A 22,228-nucleotide genomic window follows, 5' to 3' on the forward strand; every position below is an offset into this window, starting at 1 on the left:
TCCCTCAGAATACAGTCAATAGATACGACTCCCCCTTATAGGCACTTATACTTAGCTGGCCTCTGTGCCAGATAAATTTTTACCTCTTCATCTCTCAGACATAGGAAGCTCCTGACGACGTATACCCTCGGGAGCTCCGTAGCACACTCACCGCAATTGTCCAACGCCTCAGTGCCCACCACAGCTGCATCGACAATAAGAGGATAAAAAAGCAGTACATTTTCCAATTCCGGTGGCACCACCTAAAACCCGCAAACCTTCATCAGCTCTTTCTCACGGTCCACAATATACCATCTACCAGCATGTAGAAAAACTCGTCCGTCTTCCAGTCAGCACTGATGATCCTTTCGTATACAGGCTTATTCGGATCAAGTAAAGTAAGAAGGGTCAAGATAGCTTCGGATGACTGTTGGACCTCGAATACAAATTTCGCCACCTGTTTCCGGCTTTAAGATATCATTTCCCGTGTCATCAACCAGCTTTAGATATATCCCGGGTAGAGAATATCCCACAGAAGCAGTATCGTCATCCAGAGGGTATAGGAATATAGTTACAAAACAGGTTATCTCTTTATAGGAGGTCAGTAGCTCGGTACCAACATACGTGCCAGAAGCAACAAACTTATCATCGCCCATACCTATGCAAAAGGAACTCCCTCCCCCAACAATGCCTTGAGACACTTCTGAGGGCCTTGCCTTGATAGTGCTGCCCCAACAATACCATACTGGATAATTTTTAAGCTATACTGTAAGTCCTTCAACGTAATTCAGTTATTAATTATATCCGTCACCATAGAAGGAACTAAAATAATCTCATAAACCCATAATTTGATGCCGCACAATATTTCTCAGAGATTTCTTAAGAGTGAAACGGCACATGAGAAACACCTTGAATCCACTGCGCAATACCGAGAAATAAACTGTCGGCATAACAGCCATATGATAAAGAGGCATAGAGGCAAGTCGTCCCTCCTTCTTCTGGTTAGCATATAGCACAACACGAAACACTAGATCACAAATTCTCGGGCAGGATTTACCTGGTACATCTTTTTAGTTAAATTTAGGATACAATACTGCACGATCATGTTTTAATGGCTGACAACAGCAGCCTTAGGAGACCTGTTGTCCCTGAGCTAAAGCAATGAGTCACTGTTGTGTTTCTCGACCTATGCTCGTCATCGAAGCTTTCCCAGTCCTGTTCACCATGCTCCAGAAGTTCACACCAACTAGGAAATCCCATTGGAAAACTCTGCTCAGAACCTTGGTCGAAAATGAAGTCGTGATCACAGGGTAAGCCGACCTGCTGAGCAGCCTCGAGCAGGTTTTTCAATCGACGATGAAGAATGAGATTCAAGCAATCGTTATTGCGTGCACTAGCTTAGGCAATGTGTACAATAGATTAGAGCGTGCCCAGACACCCCCCCCCCCCTCCATGCCCCGATAATGCCGTTTACCAATACGGGATAGTCAATATCGTTGAAGGAATGTACACAAACACTGGGCTTTCTGAAGCCCACACACTCTCAGGCCTACAATTAGCTTTCTCACCATATAATTTGCTGTACTGTATGTATAGCTGCAAGATGGCTGCTCCACATCAATCAGAACAGGGTCATTAAAGTCTTTGATCTCAGGGTTATAACAAAATAGCCATAAGGTAATGTCTTTCGTTAGATTCAAGGGTGCTGGTACGAGAGAAAAGTTATTGTAGATTTCGCATATTTAGAGCTGTTTCTATTAAAACAATTAAGATAGGGGGGTATTAGAACTATAGCAGCTCCGTGAAGATGGAAAGATTAAGGTGAAATATAAAGAATAACAACCTACTAGAGGCTCTTCATTCCAGAGAGCCGGCCTACTTCTCGTTACCAAAGTTTAATTGCTCGGCCAGATATAATAGATTATTACGGCTTATACTCCGCCTATCCAGGTATTAATAATATTTCTGACTTTGTAATGTCAAGTTATCGACCCTGCCCGAACTGGAAAATAAGGGCTCTGGGTTCGGCAAAAGTAGAGATCCAAACTCCGCAACCCGTCACACTCACAAATAGGGAAGACCCCGGAACAATATAGAACTACTTCCAGCCCCTTATAAAATATAAATATACTTATTGCGTTAACAACTTTGGTTATATTCTTTTTTAAGTTGTCGTTCGCAAAATTTGCGTACAACACCAGCGCTGTACCTAGAGACTTTCACACCCAACCCCACCACAGTACCGTTTATCTATCATCCTCTCAAATGACTGATCTCCGCTGCGTCATTAAATTCAAAACCTGTGATGGCATAGCTCTCCGGGTTGGCTTTATCCAGCTACAGGCAGAGATCGCGCCCGGTGATTATAATATCCCATAGGGCGAGTCGCTCAATATCCTGTTCCTAGGTGTATCACATCATGCATTATATGATAGGAGTATTAACTAACCTATGTTGCCAATTGCAGCTTTCTGCTCTTAAGGAATTTTTGCTTAATAATTTTGCCGCCCGTATCCAGGAGGCAGGTTTCACATCACTGATTTATAACAACCGTTGCTGGGGATCCAGTGGCGGTGAGCCACAAAACAAGACGGACCCATGGCGTCAGATCGAATATATCCATGCTGCAATCAGTTACTCACTGACCCTGTCTGATATCGATCCGAATCAGGCGGTGGTCTGGGGGAGCAGTGGTTCAGGTGGGAATACCCTAACGGCCACTGCTCTTGATCCACAAGTAAAGACCATGATCTCACAGGTGCCCTTCGTGTCTAGGAAGAGCGCTCAGCCCACAGCTCCAAAACAGTCCGTACTTACGATATATACAAACCACGACTATACCGTTCCAGTCAAGTATACGCGCTTATAGTCCGAGACGGTAGAGCAGGCCCGCACCTCAGATCACAGGGTCATACCTGGGACTAAGGAGTCCGCGGAGTTCTTTCAGGATGTTTCACAGAAAAAACTTCCCCCAGACTTCAAGTGGAAGAACAAAATTACCCTGCAGACCTACTATCACATATTCAAGCACAAGCCGATCCAGTACATCCACCGTATCAGTCCTCGGCCTATGCTTATGCTTGTGGCCATGAAAGACTCAATTATCCCAACCGATGTCACGATGAAAGCATTCGACGAGGCCGGAGATAGCAAAGAGCTCGTGAAGTTTGACTGTGGCCACTTCGAACCCTACCAAGTGGAAGTTTTCAACCGCAACGTCCAGGTGCAGATTAAACTTTTACGCAAACACTTCTCCTAGAGTTGTGAGACTTGGTACTTTAACCGATATCGACTTCCTCTGCTATATACAAATTGGTGTGCGCGCAACTCAGACATTGCTTGTTGTTGAGTGTGTTGGTTAATATGACACTTTCACTTATCCCTACCAACATACCTGCGTTCTTTCTCACCCTGAGCATTAAATATTATAAACCGTGATCACAAGAAAGAGTAATGATTTTTTTCAAAATAATGCAGTCGCTTATTTGCCAGTTGGCCTTTGCTCTCTAATCCAATGGTATTTACATGTTGTTGACTTTGCGTTCCACGCGGGGCTCTAGCTAGACTGTAACAGCCTACGTCTTTACTATCCGTAGCCCCGATAAGATTTTCACCCAGGTAACTCCCTATATACAACAGGATCACATGTCTTCCCTCTAGTATTCCTTGCTCTTCGGTTCTTACACGAGTCTTGAACGCCAAAAAACAACTCATCTCAGTATAGTTGAGGATTTATTCCTGGCCTATATTGAATGAAATGCCTTCATACTATACGTGACTTTCATGAGAGCGACCTAATCCACGATTCTCTTCCACCCTGTCAAAACGGTGTAATTGGCTACTGGTCACTTCTACAAAAGGTGGAAAAAGGGAGGATTGTTATACGTTCAGCATTGATATTTTGGAGGCATATCTTACGCGAAAGCATAGTCGAAGGTACCGACTTTTAGGAAAATTATCAAAAATGTCTTCAAGAATCAGATGCGTGAGATCAAGGCGAACATGGAGCGGCTATAGTTGGTTGATCCATTCCAATGCAGTTGAAGGCTCCATGCGGTTATGCCAGTAGGGATCTAACCACACGTTCTTTACCAACCCTGACTTATCCACCAGGATATTCGCCGGAATCGGTACCTGTAAGTTGTCGTTCCCGTAGCGCGTATCCCAATCCACTTGGATAGCGTTGAAAACCGTCCTCATCTGATCTGGCTGAGAGAAAACAATCCCTAGTTTCCGAGCCAGATCATTCTGCACATCCGAGAGGACAGTGAACTCCAATCCGTTTTTCTCAGAAGTCGTGAGCGACTGATCGGGTAGCTCGGGTGAGACGGCCACAAGACGCACACTTTTGGCTTTGAAGTCGGGCAGGATTTTTTGCAGAGCCCGCAGCTCTAAGTTGCAGTACGGGCACCAGCTTCCGCGATAAAAGGAAAAAAAGACTGGTCCATTCGCAATTAAACCAGAGAGGCTGACTGCATGACCGGTTGCATCTTGTAAAATGGATTCCGGAAAACGAGCACCAGGCTGTATTACTTGGGTGGCGTCATAGGATGACTTGAATTCATCGCCAGCTTTTTTGATGATTTTGACTAGCTCTGAATTGACTGTTTTCAACGAGCTTTGTCGCATATCGTCCAACTCAGATTGAAGACCCATTTCGTCTTGGCAGCACGAGAGATGAATCTCGGGGAGAATCAGTTGTTCGAGCTGAGATAACTCAATGTTTTGATCGTGGCTACATGCAAATGCAGCTCCTTTTAAATTGTGGAAACCGGCTTTGATTATTCACCTTTTTTCCACGGTTATGGCTCTTCTTTTTAGCCTTTTTGTGATCCACCAATCATAGTCGACTTTTCGGATTTCGGCCAAACGGCCCCGTTCCCGAAACAACGAATGAGAGAGCATCCCTCGGCATTTTGTAACACCAGGTCCCTGCACCGAGGGATTCTCAAAGAAAATAGAGCAAAGATTATCAATCGCTCGATCGGGACCCCAAGATAGTCAGATAATCCCCTCAAAATTCTAGAAAGTGGGGATACTCCTATGTACTTAGAAAATATGATTTGAAATCAACCGATATTCGATTTCTCACATGGAATTAGGAGCTGTGAAGATGCTCGCCGCATCAGACAAAATTATTACCACAAATTATCCAATGCCGCCGACGGCAGCAAATTTTGGGCTGCTGCGCCATCCTGATCCAGTGACAAATTCATTGTCGTTGTCAAACCTGCCGTGTCGAAATAATCTTCCGCAATTGGAAAGCTAATATCATCATGATTCCACTCGGACTCATCCTGCTGTGCCATCAATGAGCTTCCGCTAGCATCTGGAGGAACAGCAAGAAAAGGGTTGCACGCCGAGAACAGCTCCGTATCTAGGCTAGACATGCCTCTTGGCCCGGATGGCAAGGTAACGGGATCAATAGTTGGAAAACCTGTCTCACTACTCGCATGTGGCTGAGAGTCCGTGGTTTTGGTATAAGAGATATCAATCGGATCCAGACCATTTGCCCTTTGGGCTTTTGCCAATAGTTTCTTCATGCGTAGCCAGAGTATACCGTGGCCCTTCTCTGCGGCAACGTCTGTCCATTCTAGAAAGGCACCCTGCACTGCCTTCCATGCTCGGTCTGTTGTATCGCCTTGTTTCCGCACGCAGAGCTCGGAGAGCATAAAGGTCAGAGCTTGCCAGGGGACGTAGTTTCGGAAAGCCCATTTCCATTGTTGCATCGACTGCTCTCTCTCCAAAAGCAAGCAGGTCTCCACAACCGTTAACGTCATCGAAAAAAGGCGATCTCTGCCATGCTCCTTGTAGTCGCTTCCTATTCCTGCAAGCTGGAAGCGATGATGAACATTAATCCACATCTTCGCAAGCATCATACGGGCGACAGTAGCAATAAGCCAGTGAAAAGGAACATCCATGTTGCAGTACTGAAGGATTTGGGTCTCGAGCTTTTTACGACAATCATCCGTGATTCGGTCTATTTCTTGCACGGCTGAGTGTGAATATTCGGCATCATAAGCAATGCCGCAGGTATTGAACTGTGACCGCAGTTGCCAAATGACGCTGATAATTTCATATCTCATGAGCGAAAGAGACATTTCAGTGATTCCCGTTCGCAATTGGGGAAGGTCGGGACACCCAGGGACAAGGGCTTCATCGTCGATATTAGAGGGAAGTCTCGTATCGAAACTTTGCTGCGCAATGTCTTTGTCGGAGCCATGGTTTTCAGTGGTACGAACATCTAGTATACAAATCTGCCACCAGACACGGCGACGCATTTCGGCATCAAATGTGGTGAGGTCGAGGTTGGAACCGTCGCGATGGATACCCAAGGACTGGGCTATCCGAATAGCAGTGGCTGTCAGTGTCCAAACCAGTTTAGAGTCATCATGATTGCGCTGACATATCTGTGAGAGAATATTAACTTGCGGTCTGACCAAAAACATCGTTGTTGGTGTGTTACCAAGAAAATTACAAGAGCCTGTAATGTGACAAGGTTATGACAGCTTAGGAACTCGGCTCTCGCAAGGCCTTGCTCCACCGCGAATCGATACCTGCGCAGCAAGGAGACTTTCCCCTCCTGAAAAGCGTCGCGACACTGTTTTTCATTCATACTCGTGATGCTTGCAAAGTAAATTGCAAACAACAACGCCTCATTAGGTTTGCTCATTTCAATTACGTGATCTTTTGCCTCCATAACGTGGGCTTGCATCGTGGGCTTGTGAAGCATTCTGATAACGGGATCAACCTGGTCGACGAAAATTTGCCAGAGAAAGAGGATTCGATGCGCTGTTGGGTGAAATGCAGCGAGGTTGCTCACAATCGAGTTGAAGCTGTACACATATACTTGTCCCTCATCTGATATCGACGGCTCATTGTCAGGAAAAGAGGCATCCTCGTAGTCTGGGCATGCGTCTAGGATATCCTTCATGCCAGAAACCTATGTAAGGTATCGACAAGTCAGCAAAGGTATCAACATAATTCATCAGAACACCAAAGTAGCAAATTTTACCTCATCAGACAGAGTCACCCAAAAGCTATTTTCCATGTACCGGATTTCTCCCTCCTCAACTTCCAGCCTCCCCAGTTCCACTTTATCATTGCTCGCCTGGCTGCTGACATGTGTGTATTGCGTTGCCCCTTTTTCAAACGGGGATCCGCCCCTGACGCTATCTCCACGGATACTCTGGACCATAGTCTCCAGCCTTTCAAGTCGCTCCCTCAAGGCTAAAGTTGAAATCGCCTTTGTCCTGGCCATACCTTTTGCCCGCGTTCTGGAGGGATAGACGCAGGCAAAATTGGATTTCCGACAACCCGAGCACGGTGATTGTTTGTCACATTTTGTTTTGCGCTGATGGCAGGTTGTACATGAGCGTGGATGCATTTAGTGTTGACCAGTTCACTCGGTCGGTCGTGCTTTTGCGGGATGCGTGATTTTCGGTTTCCAGCAGCTGGCTGACAAATGCTTGCCGGTTGACAATTAACTAGTTAACGTAATCGGTAGGCGAGTGACGCACACACCCTCTATATTTTTTAACCATCCTTTTTCAAACCAAAACGCCTCTGTATTCACTAAATTATTCCTGATTAAACTGAAAGCCCCGTGCCATACCTGATTACATAAAGAACAGGTAAATTGACGCAGTCACGCTGGTGCTGCCGCTCGCTGAATAGGCTGCGTGGGTGCTGCCGGGAACAAGTGCTGTAGACCGTATAGTAGGCTCACAGGCTCGAAAATGCTCCTGAGCTTCTTGTACTGAGATACCAGCTTCTTAGGCTAAATACCTATTAATACTTGGGGTTTCTTTAGTGTTTTCTAAAGACTAAACCCATAATGCTTGTTTTTGCTTCTCCGTTGCGTTAGCAGCGCGCAATTCCTTATTTTCTTGCTCAAGTAATATGCCGTTTTGCATAGCAGTCTGACAACCATTAATAAGCAGGTTTAACGCAGTTGGCGAGGGCGATGGTGGGTTATTTGAGCGTCGTTTTGGGAATGCGTTGATTGATGATGCTTTTTAAGCAATTCGGCGACGATCGCGGGTTGTTTTGGGGTAAAAACACTAGATTGGCTGCTTGGGTGGCTTCCTGAGGGTGTAGGTGTCTGAAGCCAAATATTACGCTTTGAAAGCACTCTCCCTCAATTCAATACTCCAATCCATTTCGGTACAGGTAATTCTCCAATTGGCTCTTGCCTGAACCCAACCATTTTGGATGGAGAATTTTTGGCCATCATCAAATAAACACTCAATAATAGTTATCATGTCGGGGAATGCAAAATGGCATGACACCTAACGTAATTCACTACCCACCCGGCCACCGTAGAACATCATATTAAATGCCATTTTTTGCAATCGTATATCTCGACAATTGGGGTTTATATAGATAGCAAACTCTAAGGTCATGTTCTATAAAGTAAAGATAGTACTTAAATTGAGTTTAGGGAATTTAGGTAGGGGAGTATATATTTCTGGTTCATTTAACTAAATTACAACATTAAAATAGACAGCCCTGTCGAGAGTCTGAGCTTGCTTCATTATCAAGCTTTTGAATGGAAAGAGACGGCGTAAAATCGATTCCTTTCTCAGACTACTTTTGAAAAGCTGCTTCTAAATGAAAAGTATCGACATAAAGTCGTCAATCATAACTTCGCAAGAGTGTCACGCAACGTTCTCTAGCCAATCAACACATATCAAGTCAACAAACCAAAAGTAAGCTTCCTCTCTTCACGTATCGAAGACTCTTTCATCTTCAGTTCCTCGACATCCCAGTTCGCCCACACGAAGCGGCCGTTGAGGAATCCAGCAGTGGGACTGGTACACCACACCACGAAATGGGCGGCCAAATCAACTGATTCCATGTCAGTAATAGAATATCTGTTAGGCGAGGACGAACATACTGTCATCAAATGGGACTTCTTTTATGCCGGATTTCAGGTTCATCTTGGTCCTGATGAAACCGGGGTGGACATGAATGACTTTTAGTTCGGGATTTTCTAGCAAAGCGAAGTCGAGAACACGCAAGAAGGCCAGTTTAGATGCGGAATACGCAGAGAGGTGGTGAGTGGGAGGCAAATATGTCCCCGCAGTACTCATATTGATCATAACGGCCTTCTTAGATGCCACGGAAAGGAATGCTTGGGTAACAAGCAAACCGCCTCTGCAGTTAACCTCAAATGCTTTCCACCATTCTTCAACTGACGCGCTGGCCACCGCAGCTGGTTCAGCTAAATATCCAGCATTGTTGACAAGAATATCGACAGCACCAAGTTCTGAGGAGACACAATTAAAGGCGGTCTGGATGTCGGCAGCGATAGTTACGTCGGCAGCAATTGTTCTGACTGTCGTAGTACTAGAGCTCTCGATTTCATTTTTTGCGGCATCCAAAGATTCCTTCGTGCGCCCGATTATGACGATGCTCGCAGCCTTCGCTTTTGCAAAAGCAACGGCAATGGCCCTTCCAATTCCAGAACCACCCCCGGTTATGAAAACTATCTTCCCATTGATGTTCTTCTCTTGCAGAGATGGCTCGATTGCTGGGTAAGGCTTGGAGTGATAGGTGCTTGTGAACAAGATATTGGAAGCCATGGCTCTCAAAAAAGGTGAGTTGAAAAAAATGATGGGTGTGTAATCATGATTCATTGATGAGCTCTTTCTATTTAAATACTCCATCCTCAATAATGTCATATCGTAGCTTTTGTTTTTCATTGCATCGATTTGTCAGTTGGGTCTTCTGATGCAACTAGTTAGTTATCAGCAACCAATCCAAATAGGTGGGCCTGTGACTAATTGATAAAGCAAAAGTGGAGCAAATACGTATCACGCTCGTTTCGCGGATCCACATCCGACCCTTCTGTCCAATCTCTGGGCAGAGCCCAAACAGATGCCGCAAGAAACCGAGGGCAGGATAAGCTATGGCTTACCGCATGTCATAGGCTAAGCGTAAGCCATGCCCCAGTGGCTTACGGTCAGGAATTGGTGCTGGCACTGGCCCGGAGGTAAAGCGCGGGGTTAAACGCCCCTCGCGACTTGGATTTCTATCGCCTTCACGAGTCCACCATTAATGTTAACGAGCATAAGCCATAAGCCTGTGGTAGATCATTGGTTACAGAAATATAATGCCTGAACCCATGAGCGAGAGAGGCCAGTCGGAGAGACCCCAATTCAACAAGCCGAAGAAACGGAGCATTACCACAGCGCGCAGGGAGCAAAACAGGGCTGCACAGCGGACATGGCGTAAGGGCTCCTCTGCTTTATCTAAGAGGATTGAAGCTAAAATATCAACGTAGGCCAAAGACAAAAGGTGCTTCAGAAAGGTGCAGTGTCTCGCGACGACGCGAGTAGTCTCGCGTCCCAAACCCGGAGTTCGCAATTGGGGCCATCCCCATTGCATTTGAAAGCCTCCGATCATGCGGAGCTGACCTTTGAGGCATCTCTGGAAACCCCCAGCCCTGACGTGCTTGATGTCGTTCACCCAAGAATCCCAGGACCACTACTTCATTCTTATCAAGGTAAGTTATTTCAGTCTAGTCTGGATGAGTTTTTAACGTTGGTATTCAGGACAAGAAGTCACCAGCGAGGATTCAAGCTCGTCCACCTTTTCACCCAAGCCCCAAAACACATTACCATTACTGCACGCCGACCCTAAAGTGAACATTCTCCAAACAAATCAAACAAAAACCATCTCCGCAGTTCTGAACAATGCAGTGTATTTAGGGTTTGATATCCAAAAATTGATGACCTGCGACAAAGCCGACATATCCCCTTTCTTTCGGACATTCACCCCAACCGATAATCCCCGAGATCTAGTGGCTTCCACGCTTGACCCCTCCCTCCCAACTCATCTCCAGCCTACAATGGCTCAAATATTAATCCCACACCCTGCCAGCCTGGATTTGATTCCGTTGCCGTTGCTGCGTGAGAGGGTTATCATGATCTCTTTTGCCATGCCTGATGTTTTCGATCTGTGGGACCTGAAATTAGACATTTATGTCAGGGATGGGCTCGTGACAAGCGGTAGTAAAAACTGTCCATCATGGGATCAAAGGTATTGGGAGATGAAGCCTTGGTTTAAGAGGAAGTGGTGTGAGGTTGTTGGCGAATGATGCTTGAGATATTCTTAACCAACATTTTGTCTAAAGAGGCTGGGTTCTCGCATTGGAAGTAGCCATTCTTAACGTCCAATTCATTATCCATAATGATCAGGCTGCTGCTGCAACTACACCTTAAGAGCCGACTTAAGATTCCGCTAAATGGGATACATCGCAAAGACGACGTTCTATCGGAGGCCTAAAATGATTATTCGTCAATACTAATGTTGGCTGCTTTGGAAGTTCCGCTGGTCAGCACTAAGCCCCATAGACAAGTTAATGGGGGTACTGCCTGTTACCGCTCCGCAAGAATCTAATCCAATCGAACATTTGCCTGATTCGATTCGATTCGATTTAAGATAGAGCATTACTGTGCGATTCGAGGTTATTGGATCCCTGTACCGATGGTATTGTCTTGTCACCGCAATATGCACTACTCATGCATTATCCAACTACAATTATCTGGAAATAGCGGCAATAATGACATCTCGCCCATCTCCACAGGAACAGACCCCGATAAGCTGCGCTGATTGTGATGTTGATAAAAAGCAATGCATCGCGGAACGGCCACACGCGCTAAACTCAGAAAAGATTTAATTCTGAATTTCCACATCGCTCCAATAAATGAACGACCTCAGTTCGTGATCCAGGTGGAGGTACGGAAGTAAGATACACTGGTACGCCACCTGACCCCGAAGTTCGTTTGTTTCAGATTATGCAATTGGACTTTGTGGTCGAAATTCTGGGGGAGACGGAACTGATTTTTTCCACGGGCGAGCGACACAGTGTCCAATCTAGCGATTTGACTATTCACAGACCCTCTTTCTATAGGTGGCAACACTCAAGCGAGAGGCGATGGTCACGGATGATGGGTTTTAGATCTTCAAGCCGTCCCATCTTAAAAGAGGATGAATTGCATGTAGCAGAGTCACGAGGCTAATTCAAACAAGCAAAATCTAATGGCCGGAGTTGGCCGGTCTAATTGACGTAATTTACAGTGTTATAGCGACAACATAAAATGTTTATCAGAACCTTGAATTTACGAGTGCCAACAGTTAAAGGTTTGAAGCCATTTAAAAAATCCCTGTAAATTTTTATTTTTTATTGTAAAAAAAAAAAATTTAGCAGGATTAATCTACCCTTCGCTAGATAACAGAGCGAAATGAAGTACTGTAGCACTAGACGTGGCTGTGATAACTGTAAACTTGGATATACGTACAGCTATATGTAAGGACTCGAGATAAAATGACTTTCATGTAGTATTGTAAAAAGTAATAAAGCTGAGGAAAGGAAGAGAGGTAAGCTCTCACGCGTTATGGTACAAATGGAACGGACGGTTGGGTCACGTGGTCGTACACGTGACTCTGAAACATCGGTTCGTTATACTATATGTAGCTGAGGCAAGCTGCATATCGCTTTCCATTCCGAGGGGGCAGGGTAAATGATATTAAACAACCAAGTACTGTAGACTTTCCAGAGCCAGAGCTGGAAATGTTGCTGTAGGCAGGGACAATCCTTTCCGGTGGCTTCAAACGTAAGACAAGCGACATATGTTGATAAGGTCAGATCCTGATTTGCACGCTATTTCTTGCGTGATCCATATCATTCACACTGATCAATTCCGGTGTAGCTGGTAATCTCAATTAATCGACTGTCCATTTTCTCGGCGACGACAATTTGCGGGAGAGCTAGAGAGTCTACGACTTCAAAGGTTTCCATCATGTTAATCATATCTATATTTAAAAATATCTTAATTGCGATTTGCAAAATAATCAAGATAGTCAATCTAATGCACTATTTTCGCGAGCTGATGTTGGGAGTAGGGTGCCTTCCTCTGATAGAGTGATGCTAGGGCTTGCAGCTTCGGATAGATGACTATGTCCATAAGCTTGTTCCACCAGGAAGAAGGAAGTTTCGAACCGCGCAGGAGCATGTTGACCCGCTCCCGGATAGTGCAGTTCGTGCGCACGATCAGCGAATTTCTGCAAAGGACTCTTTGCAGTATAGCAGCGAGGTGTCAAACTCAACTCTTTAGGATTTGAGATGTGTTCCAATAGGCAAGTATTCTGTCCTGTTGTCGATGAGAAAGCTTTTGATCCAGGCACCGAATTGTCGGAGTTGCTGCAGCGCTTCGTATTTCCATCTCATGGCACATATGCCCACGGCACTCAAGAATAATTTTCAGGAAAGGGGATCACTTACCTGGAGCCACCTTTGGCGATCGGCATTTCCATATTATCTGAATGGATCATTTCAAAGGTTCTCGATGAATATAGACGTGGCCGGCTTGCACGGGAGGTCCTCTTATGATGCTACTTAACCGACATACACGCCGGTCACTGCGGAATTTCCAGATGTTGGGGCCGCGTAAATGGCCGGTATATTGTGCTAGTATGCCGGAGGACCACTGTCAAGTCTACACGGTTCAGATATCCCATCCGAGGGTGCCACAGGGCCTCGGAGGCCTGAGAAACTCCTGCATGCTTCTTCTTCGAATATCACGGCTTCACTATTGAGTTCAGATGTTGACGTTGCGCATTCTGCACCACTTGGCCTAAGGCCTAAACCCTAAATGGATGATTGTCGATGTCTATGACCACCGCCTGCGTTTCCAGAGAATTTGCATGGTATGGGTCGCCGGCGCCCTCGCCAGCTGGACTCACTTTCGGCCCTTTGTTCAAAAATGGCTTCTCAACCAGGGACTAAAGAAGGGCTTTGGTGTGATTAAGTAAAAAAAAGCCCGATAGGGTAACTTCTGAGGTACGTAGGAGGTTTTGAAGGGCTCGATATCCTCAAGTTTTGAAGGACGCATAGTGCGGACATGATCTGATACAGTATATGGAATGCAATACTCTTCTAATATCCTCATTTTTAGTTTCGGATTTTTTAGTTTGGGTTCAAAAGACGACACTGATAGTTCATTTCTCAGTATGAGCAGCTGTATGAATTATGAACTGGTATAACCTATCTGACAGAATTGAGTTCTAATTGGACCTTCACACTTTCCAGTGCACTTGTCAAATCAACATGAAAATACGAACAACAATCAGTCCTGTGCGAAACCGAAGCAACGTCGTTACTAGCATGTTTTTCTAAGGAGCGAATCCCTTTCCTGCACCCGTCGCTCGCCTTTCCGCCTTTCTCCACATCGATCGGAGTCCCATCGGAATGAGATTTTAGTGAGCTGATAGGGTTCCCACTTATCGCTGGGCTGGCAATATAGGTCAGCGGGATTCCAAAGCCTGCTGCAGTTAAGGCGCGCTTGGTCCATTCATTCCTTATGCTGACAAAATGCCACTCGACCTCTAGAGGCGCAGTTCTGTGATTGAGTTGATTGCGCACGTCGACTAGGTTCTGGACACTAGTTACATCGACATTTATGACTGCCCCAAAATCTAGGATGATTGCTCGAAGAAGTGGAAGTTCGGTGTCATTTTTTTTCTCGCCTTGATGTGAGTCATTCCATTGTTTGTCGCCCTTTCTAGTTGATATCTGCTCATTGTTTCGACGTGTATGGTGAAGGATATATTTGACCATTGCATCTGTGTAATGACTGGCATTTGGATAATTGAAGTTTGCCGAAAACTGATAAATGAAGACACCTGGCTGCGAGGGCGAGAAGACAAAATTTGCGTGGCTGCCCTTCAGCTCTTCGTTTGGCAAGAACAAAGGCCGCTTGCTATCTTCTTCGCCAATCCAGGTTTGACCCAAGAAATGGCCTGGGGATTTTGCATGTTGGAAAAGCAAAAGTATGACAGCCAGGCAAACAGTCACATAGATACTATTTGGAATAGTATTCGCAACGGCAACAACTAGCCCAACTGCGAATATAATAGCGTCGAGAGGAGCAATCTGCCAGAACTGGTAAATTGTGATTGGCGAAACGATCAGGTCTCCCACTGCATGAATTATAACCGCGGACAGTGTGGAGTTGGGAATGTAGTACAGTGCATTGGTCAAAGCATACATCGATATCAGAACGACGATAGCGGTGACCATACCAGCCAAAGGTGTTCTGGCTCCTGATTTAGCTTGAATAGCGGTTCGTGAAAAAGATCCGGTCGCAGAATAAGCTCCAATGAAAGGGCCGAGAAGGTTGGTGACACCAATAGCAATGAGCTCTTGTGACGGGTCAATCGTATAGTTGTTGTTTCGACCAAAATGTTTTGCCACAGCAATATGTTCTAGGATAAGAACGATCACGCAAGCGGGAAGTTTATGTATGAACAGCCGGACAATGCTTCCGCTAATTTGAGGAGGGCCAACATCCTGGAAGCCTCGAGGGAGGTTTCCAACAATAACAAAAGCAGGGTTGTCTTCACGATGGCAGTTCACGACCACACTTATTATCGTGAAAGAAATGATCACGAATACAATGCGCAATGCGGAAAGAAAAAAGATTAGTTTTCCACGGCCCGGAAATTTGGTCGCTGTGTACTTGCAAACAGTGCGAATGCCATAGAGAGTAATAAGGGCGGATATGCCCATTACGGAATCATATTTTTGGGCCGATGGAAGATGTTTCAGAGCATCAATCAAGACCTGGTAGGTGGGCGCTCGGGTGCTAAAAGCCGCAGTTTCTCCCAGTAAATTCTTCACCTGGCCCGCACATATAGCGATAGCAGACCCAGTCACGAAGGCAGTGATCGACGGAAGAGGTATGAAATCAAGCACGAAACCCAGCCTTGCCAAGCCCATAAACGTGACGATACTGCCGCATATGACGGTGATCGACATGGCGATCTGTGGGCCAGAAATTCCGGGGTAAAGAGCCTGGACATCCGTGACGATCGATCCGACGACTGTTGACATGATAGCTACTGGCTAGAATTTTGTCAACATGAGGCTAAATCAATTATTCTCAAAAGGAATTCTCACCCCGATCGTAATATCTTTAGATGTTGCAAAGAACCAATATACCACACCCCCCATGAAAGATGTGTAAAGGCCATACTGCGCAGGCAATCCGGCTAGCTTCGCATATCCAATACTTTCTGGGATTACAACAACGCCGACCGTAGCTCCTAGGTTATAGTTAGAGATAGAGCTGGATACGAATCAGCAAAGAGCGGAGATGTTTACCTGCTACCAGGTCACCGACAAACCATCGTAAATTGTAATGTCTGATCCACCTCAGGAAAGGAAGTAGCCTTAAAACGTATCCCAGGGACTGGGATCCCGTTGGAAAGACTTCATTAAGCCATCTCAGAACGGTCGCTTCAGATTCAGGACTTGGATGTGTATTCTTGTTTGGTGTACCTCGGGTTTGTTGTAGCCCAAGTTTCCCCTTGAATAGTTTCATCGCAGATAGGTAGAGAGTATGTCTGACTTGATTTCAAATTGAACCTATCAGTCTTGGAGCAGGGTAGTCGCAAGATATTTCACAGCACTGGCTGAGCAAAGCAGAATAAACTAAGCCGATGAGGTTCAATGTTGATCCGGAGCTTCGGTATGCTTACCATGATACCGGATGATTTTTACGTGAATCCAGCAGAGCTTTAGCTAAGTCGGAATGTGAAGCAGAAGAATTTGTCCTAGGTGCAATCGAGAGTGGGTCATGTCAAAGATCCTGAATAGCATGCCAAACACATTTGAAATATTGACGCTTGAAAATGAATGGAATTCGCACATTGTTTTCGGACATTATTACCGATGAACCGCTAAAACTGCAATGGCCGGGCTCTTTTCATGATCAGAAAAGGAAAGCCGTTTTTCGCGAGAATAAATTTGGGTTGCACTTGGTGACCAGTGGTGCATTGAGAAGAATGCGACACGGCGAAGTATAATCAAAGGTATGTAAAACGCCACTATTAATTACTCGGGTCGCTATACATGCAGTTCTGGGACTGAAACTCTCTGACCAATGATGTAGCGCAGTTTTCAACAAGACAGAGGAGTTCGTATCTCACGCCTGCCATTTGAGATATCGGTACTGTGTACAAAATATGAACAGGAAAAGAAAAGCAATGAAATCATCCACTATGTCGGCCATTTCGGACCCAACACAAGTCATTTTGTTAACTGGTTTTGATACTACATCGATTGATTTGCAGTTTTTGCGGCCAGAAGCATCAGTGTTGAGTAATTCTTCGCTTTTCGATTTTCCATGACAATAGGGACGATGCCAAGGTAACCTAGATCTAGCAAGACCATTCGACGAAATCCCTCTAGTCGATGTAAATGTTTAAAATATATCATATCTCCTCCACTGAGAACTAAAATATAGTACTCAGAGGGATTAACTGACGCACCTAACCTGTAACCAGAATGTGTTTTTTCCCTTTCGACCGGCAAACACCGTAAAATACCGGACCCCGCGCCCGTAGTCTCCACTCAGCTTAACTAGGCCGTGAAAATCAAGTCGCATTCGCAATACCTTACGTTCAGATATCCCTGTCATGCGACCTGCCGATCGAGAAATCGCAAAAAGAAATTGCAGGGTTGAGAGTGTCATCACAATATTATGAACACCTGAAACGTCTTATCCATCAGCCGACCATATCCTGGACAAAGTAGTCCTCTGTCGTCGAACACGGCAACTGAGGCGCCGATCGGAAGCGTTGTGTGGAGGATCTTCCCGACTCGGAGCCACACGTGACTCTGCTTTCGCAGACACAATTTTATAGCTTATGTGTCGCTTGTGACTTGCCTTACGGACCTTGAGCTGCTACGGAATATTAATAGTCATCAAAAATCTCAAGCTCCTGTCGCATATGCTACACCGCGACTTTGTTCTCCCTTGCTACATCAAATAGCGTTCGCAGTCTCGGCAAACCCGTGCGATGGAGCCATGGAACGAACCAATACGTTTGTGTGGGTGAAATTGGAATATGGAGACATTTCTTTGAGGTTTGAATCATGGAGAATCAAGTGGAAAGCTAACCACCGGAGCTTTGTGCAACCCTGTCGTCGACTGCCCATGTGCTAGAAGCATGACCACGAGCCGCTAGTTCCTGCTGTGCCAACACACGATGGACGGTCGGAATAGCTAAACACCTCTGTGTAACTGTAGTGCGCCAAAGGGCGGATCCCTGGGGGTACGCTCCACTCCTATAATCATTCGTCGCCTTTTATGAGAACGCCTAACAAGTGAGACGACGACATGGCGTTGATGGAGCTTTCTCTTTCACTTTAGTCTGCCATGCCTTTACTGCCTATTGTACGGAGTACCGCGAACGATGTCATTTTTCTTGATTTCGGGCATGTCTGCATGGTGCCTTGGAGACGAGAAATAAGACAAAGAATTTGTTTGTTGGGGTTTCCAGAATATCTCTCCATTTAGCATTCTTCGGAGTCTTCGGAATGAGGGCGGACCTCTTTTCGCCCTTGCATTCATGTTCAACCACTGGCTGCTAGTAAGCATTTTGGATTGACTTATTAGATTATCTCTATTATCCTTGATGCGATATTCTTGCCCATCACTGCCCGATCAATGGCGCGTTCAATACGGAGTACTCATGCAGGCACCTCTTCGTGGTGTCAGAGACTAGTATTCGAGCCCTTCTGGGGCGTGTAGGGGAGATCATCACCGAGCTTGTTTTTATAGCCTTCTATCATCTTTAAATCGAGCTGCTCTGGCTCATTTCACCGACCCTGGCTCTTATAAGTCGCTGCCAGGTTGACCATGCCCGTCAGCGTCTCCGGGTGGTCCCCGCCGAGTTTGGCCTTGCGAGTCTCCATAACCTGTACCTCAAGGTTCTCGGTTCCTAAAAGTCGCCGCCAGGTTGGCCATGCTTTTCAGCGTATCTAGATGGTCCCCACCGAGTTTGGTCTGGCAAGTCTCCATCTGCACCTGGAGTTGCTCAGTCTTCTTCCGCTGTCCCCCATTCTGGTATACTCCTGCTATTAGCGCTGTGCTACGTACCCATCGATTTTTCATTCAGGAGAGCATCAAATGGACAATATCTCCCAAATTATCCCATATCTGGCGCAAAGCACGGGTATCTCGAGTAACTTCAAGACAAGACGCTCGAGTGTTGTGAGACCTAGCCAAAAGATCGAACTCCGTATTCTGCCTAACATAAAAGTTTGAGAGGGTGGTGAGGTACTAGCAATGTGCCATTCAATGCCTCCCCCTCGTAGGTTAGTCGTGTGTTCGTGGTGAAGACGGCGAGTTCATGTCGTATGTGAAAGGCAGCGACGCAGGGTTCTGTTCCATTCGTTGGACTTGAGGACAATCTGCACAGGTAACAGGGCCATTAGACAAAGAATACAAGGTGAAGGGAGCATACTCAACTATACATTGACATTTCGTGATGAGATTTTCATTCCGGAAGCTGCTGTCCTGCCCCCTGGGCTAGTCGGCTGGGTTGAGAAGGAGCCTGAGGTGCGGAGAGGCAACTTAGTCCGAAGTATTAGGTATTTCTTCTTCGGGGCGCCTGAGATTTACTGCAAAGATTAGGGAGAGCGCGACAGAGGAGCCTGGCAACGGGGGAAGTAAAAAAATCGGGCATGGGGCATTGAAGGGGGAAAGGTCGCTTATTCGTATGTCATTCACCAGATCCACCGCCTACCTGATGGCAACAGAGAGTTGCGATCCAGGTTCTGATCGAATTCTAGGTGACCAGATCAGATCGGACATAATATTACCGTCCATTGTGCACAGGAGATGAAATGTGAGTTGCATTTAGTGGATAAAGTTCATTGGAAAGCATGACGGCTGACGTGTTCTTATCTAAGATCTGGCTAGTTTCTTGCCTGGTCTCTTCAATGAATTCAAGGATCAGGCATAGCTTAGTGCGTACTCCTGGGGTATAGGTTACAGTCCTGTGTATTGAAGGGGAAAGGTGACTCCAGAGCAAGAGAGTTGAATCAGAGAATTGGAGAACGACCCAAGACAACTATCTATAGGAGGTAGGGGCGACGACTAGCAAACAAATCGTCAAGTAGCACCGCAGCATTTTCTGAGATCTCACATCAATATTGTACCTTTGCGGCTTTTGATTATCGGTTTTACCCATCCAAATGCCTTATATCAAACGAAAAACCCCTTGAAATAATTTCCTCTCGATACTCCGTATCTCATATCATCATGCAGTTCACACTCGCCTCCGTTTCCCTCCTTCTAGCTGGCATGGCTTCGGCCAGCTCGTCCTCTGCGACCTTCACTCCTATCACTTCCGTCCCCTTACCTCCATCCATCAACACTCCTGTCCCCTCCGCCGTGTCGAGTGCTATCAAGGCTATTCCATCTGCCTCCTATTCTTCCATCGCTGCTGCCGAGTCTGCCGCCCAGGCTAGCACCATCAACACCGACAATTACGACTGTGTCTACCAGATCTACGGATGTGACTGGAAACAATCTGAATACGGCTACGGCAGTGACTACTGCGGGGTATCGCCTTTCGATGCTGGTCAGCAATTGAGCGACGGCCACGTTGTCCTGGCCGTCTCCAAGGACGGCTCGGGCGATTGTGCCTCCAAGGCCGGAAACTCGTGCTGCAAGTTGATGTCCGAGTCACCCTGCAAGCGTGGCGAGAGGTACCTTGACTGTGTCAAGGGCTAAATTATACGTGCCGTCCTGTGGTCTTTTTTGGGGGTTGAGTGCTGATCACCTCAACTAGCTTATTTGGCGCTGTGCTTTGGATTGCTTTAAGGAATATGTTCAGAAACTCTCAGCAACATTTGAATGAGCAGTCTGTGGATAGTAGGTTTGTGTAAAGTGATATATAAAATGCGTCACGAAGTTTACAGGGATTTAGAGTTCAATCTAATTAAATCTTGCAGCTTGCAGCGTACATAGCCAGCTGTAGTCAGGGGTAATCCACGGAAGTGACGTAATTTCTTGACTCTTCCATGGGTTTCAGCCATTGACAGCTGTCACACAGCGTTTCATCATTCCCTGCACCGAATATTTATAATCTTTCATCTCTTGATTTCTGTGCCATTTCTGTGGCCTCTGGTATATTTCCACTTTCGGATGCATACCAGGCACCTCTGTAAAGGAGCGTGGCCCATTTCCCACGTGAATCACGTGGTTTTGGACGGTGGGAATGTGCCGATCGAACATGTGGAAAGAGTGATCGGCAAGTTTTCCAGTCTTCGTACTTCACGGTTGGGAACGCATAGCTCAACTTGCTGATAAACATTCCCTTTCAGAGATCAAGCTCATCATGCGTTTTCAGCCATACACGCACGGTCAACTGCACTAGCCGATGAATAGTGAGAACTGTGGTTTGTTCATCCATTAAATTAACGAATAGTAGCAAAGTGTTCGGATTATTATATCCACCATCTTCTCAGAATATCATACCGTTATTCTCGGCCAGCACCCAACTAGGACAGCATTTTGAGCTCCACATGTGTCTTTTATTTGGCAATGCTAATGGAATATGATATTTGAAAGAGTTTCAGAAGAATGGCCTTTTTATCGCCGATATTCTAATGGTTTTTTCAAATTCTACCGCTAAAATGTATATACAGTGCGAGTCTTGTGATATATATTTCTGCGTTCGTTGGATGAGAATTTGTCAACGTTAGCCAATAACTGCGTATCGCCCTACCTGGAACCTTGGCTTTCCTGGGTCTAGGCCTGGCAAATAAAATGCCTTATCAACGTTGTTAATAAGGAGAAACGGTTTTCACACCGGTAACTTGAAAATTTATACTGAAGCAGCAATTGAAGGGCCGCTATTTAAATTTCCCGCAGCTATCTTTGCGAAAATAGTTGGCTCTATCTTATTTACGCCCTAATATTCACAGCTAAATTACCTAAGCGAGTCTATATATTATTAGTAGAAACTTTCTATTCTATACCATTAATTTATCAAAATTAAATTTGGTTTATTGACTAAGATTTTCTTGATTAAAAAACTGTACTGTAACCGATCGACCTCCTATATATAATTTATTGTCTATTTACCAGTATTTCTTTAAATTTCTTAATCTTAGTTTTAACGGTTGTGAATTCTCTTTTGAGCCTCTTTATATCCCTGGCAAGATTTCTCTGAGTAAGCTTTTTGTATTTGTCCCTTAACATTTTAATCAAAAATTGGTCCCTATCTTATGGTACCTTGACGGTAGAAGTTACTAGGAACTAGGCATCGCCAGAACCCACTATAACCCGGACCCAACCCAACCCAAAACCTATTTGGGAACCCAGTAGGTTTCTATTTTAGTGTAAACAAGGCAAATATACTAAGCTTTTAAATATAGTATGTA

General features: G+C 45.5%; 8 protein-coding genes across 8 annotated transcripts; 2 read left to right on the top strand and 6 right to left on the bottom strand.

Annotated features, from left to right (window-relative positions):
• Positions 1-35: 35 nt before the first annotated feature.
• On the bottom strand, positions 36-1,045 carry N7481_006846 (uncharacterized protein; the record flags this gene model as incomplete). Its single annotated transcript, XM_057266065.1, has 5 exons — positions 36-242; positions 278-406; positions 477-724; positions 821-977; positions 1,037-1,045. The coding sequence occupies 5 exons, from the start codon at positions 1,043-1,045 to the stop codon at positions 36-38; spliced, it is 750 nt and encodes a 249-aa protein (XP_057120266.1).
• Positions 1,046-1,080: 35 nt separating this feature from the next.
• Positions 1,081-1,682, bottom strand: N7481_006847 (uncharacterized protein; the record flags this gene model as incomplete). The annotated part of the gene is made up of 3 exons (XM_057266066.1): positions 1,081-1,372; positions 1,416-1,519; positions 1,548-1,682. Coding segments are annotated over 3 exons (531 nt in total), but the record flags the coding sequence as incomplete, so codon positions are not given.
• A 562-nt stretch (positions 1,683-2,244) lies between these two features.
• N7481_006848 (alpha/beta hydrolase) lies at positions 2,245-3,238 on the top strand (the record flags this gene model as incomplete). The annotated part of the gene is made up of 4 exons (XM_057266067.1): positions 2,245-2,301; positions 2,359-2,388; positions 2,447-2,788; positions 2,849-3,238. 4 exons carry the CDS (start codon positions 2,245-2,247, stop codon positions 3,236-3,238), a joined length of 819 nt encoding a protein of 272 aa, XP_057120268.1.
• Positions 3,239-3,990: 752 nt separating this feature from the next.
• N7481_006849 (peroxiredoxin-like family protein) lies at positions 3,991-4,635 on the bottom strand (the record flags this gene model as incomplete). Its single annotated transcript, XM_057266068.1, has 1 exon — positions 3,991-4,635. The coding sequence occupies one exon, from the start codon at positions 4,633-4,635 to the stop codon at positions 3,991-3,993; it is 645 nt and encodes a 214-aa protein (XP_057120269.1).
• A 482-nt stretch (positions 4,636-5,117) lies between these two features.
• N7481_006850 (fungal specific transcription factor domain-containing protein) lies at positions 5,118-7,240 on the bottom strand (the record flags this gene model as incomplete). The annotated part of the gene is made up of 3 exons (XM_057266069.1): positions 5,118-6,389; positions 6,446-6,922; positions 6,995-7,240. 3 exons carry the CDS (start codon positions 7,238-7,240, stop codon positions 5,118-5,120), a joined length of 1,995 nt encoding a protein of 664 aa, XP_057120270.1.
• Positions 7,241-8,686: 1,446 nt separating this feature from the next.
• N7481_006851 (SDR family oxidoreductase) lies at positions 8,687-9,566 on the bottom strand (the record flags this gene model as incomplete). Its single annotated transcript, XM_057266070.1, has 2 exons — positions 8,687-8,829; positions 8,879-9,566. Coding segments are annotated over 2 exons (831 nt in total), but the record flags the coding sequence as incomplete, so codon positions are not given.
• Positions 9,567-14,032: 4,466 nt separating this feature from the next.
• N7481_006852 (SLC26/SulP family anion transporter) lies at positions 14,033-16,370 on the bottom strand (the record flags this gene model as incomplete). The annotated part of the gene is made up of 3 exons (XM_057266071.1): positions 14,033-15,892; positions 15,947-16,092; positions 16,151-16,370. 3 exons carry the CDS (start codon positions 16,368-16,370, stop codon positions 14,033-14,035), a joined length of 2,226 nt encoding a protein of 741 aa, XP_057120272.1.
• A 3,729-nt stretch (positions 16,371-20,099) lies between these two features.
• N7481_006853 (uncharacterized protein) lies at positions 20,100-20,573 on the top strand (the record flags this gene model as incomplete). The annotated part of the gene is made up of 1 exon (XM_057266072.1): positions 20,100-20,573. One exon carries the CDS (start codon positions 20,100-20,102, stop codon positions 20,571-20,573), a length of 474 nt encoding a protein of 157 aa, XP_057120273.1.
• Positions 20,574-22,228: the final 1,655 nt, after the last annotated feature.

The sequence above is a fragment of the Penicillium waksmanii genome (assembly GCF_028829765.1).
Source record: "Penicillium waksmanii strain IBT 27052 chromosome Unknown utg000007l:1.0-4314555.0:1.0-4317578.0, whole genome shotgun sequence".
In the NCBI taxonomy this organism is placed as follows: domain Eukaryota; kingdom Fungi; phylum Ascomycota; class Eurotiomycetes; order Eurotiales; family Aspergillaceae; genus Penicillium; species Penicillium waksmanii.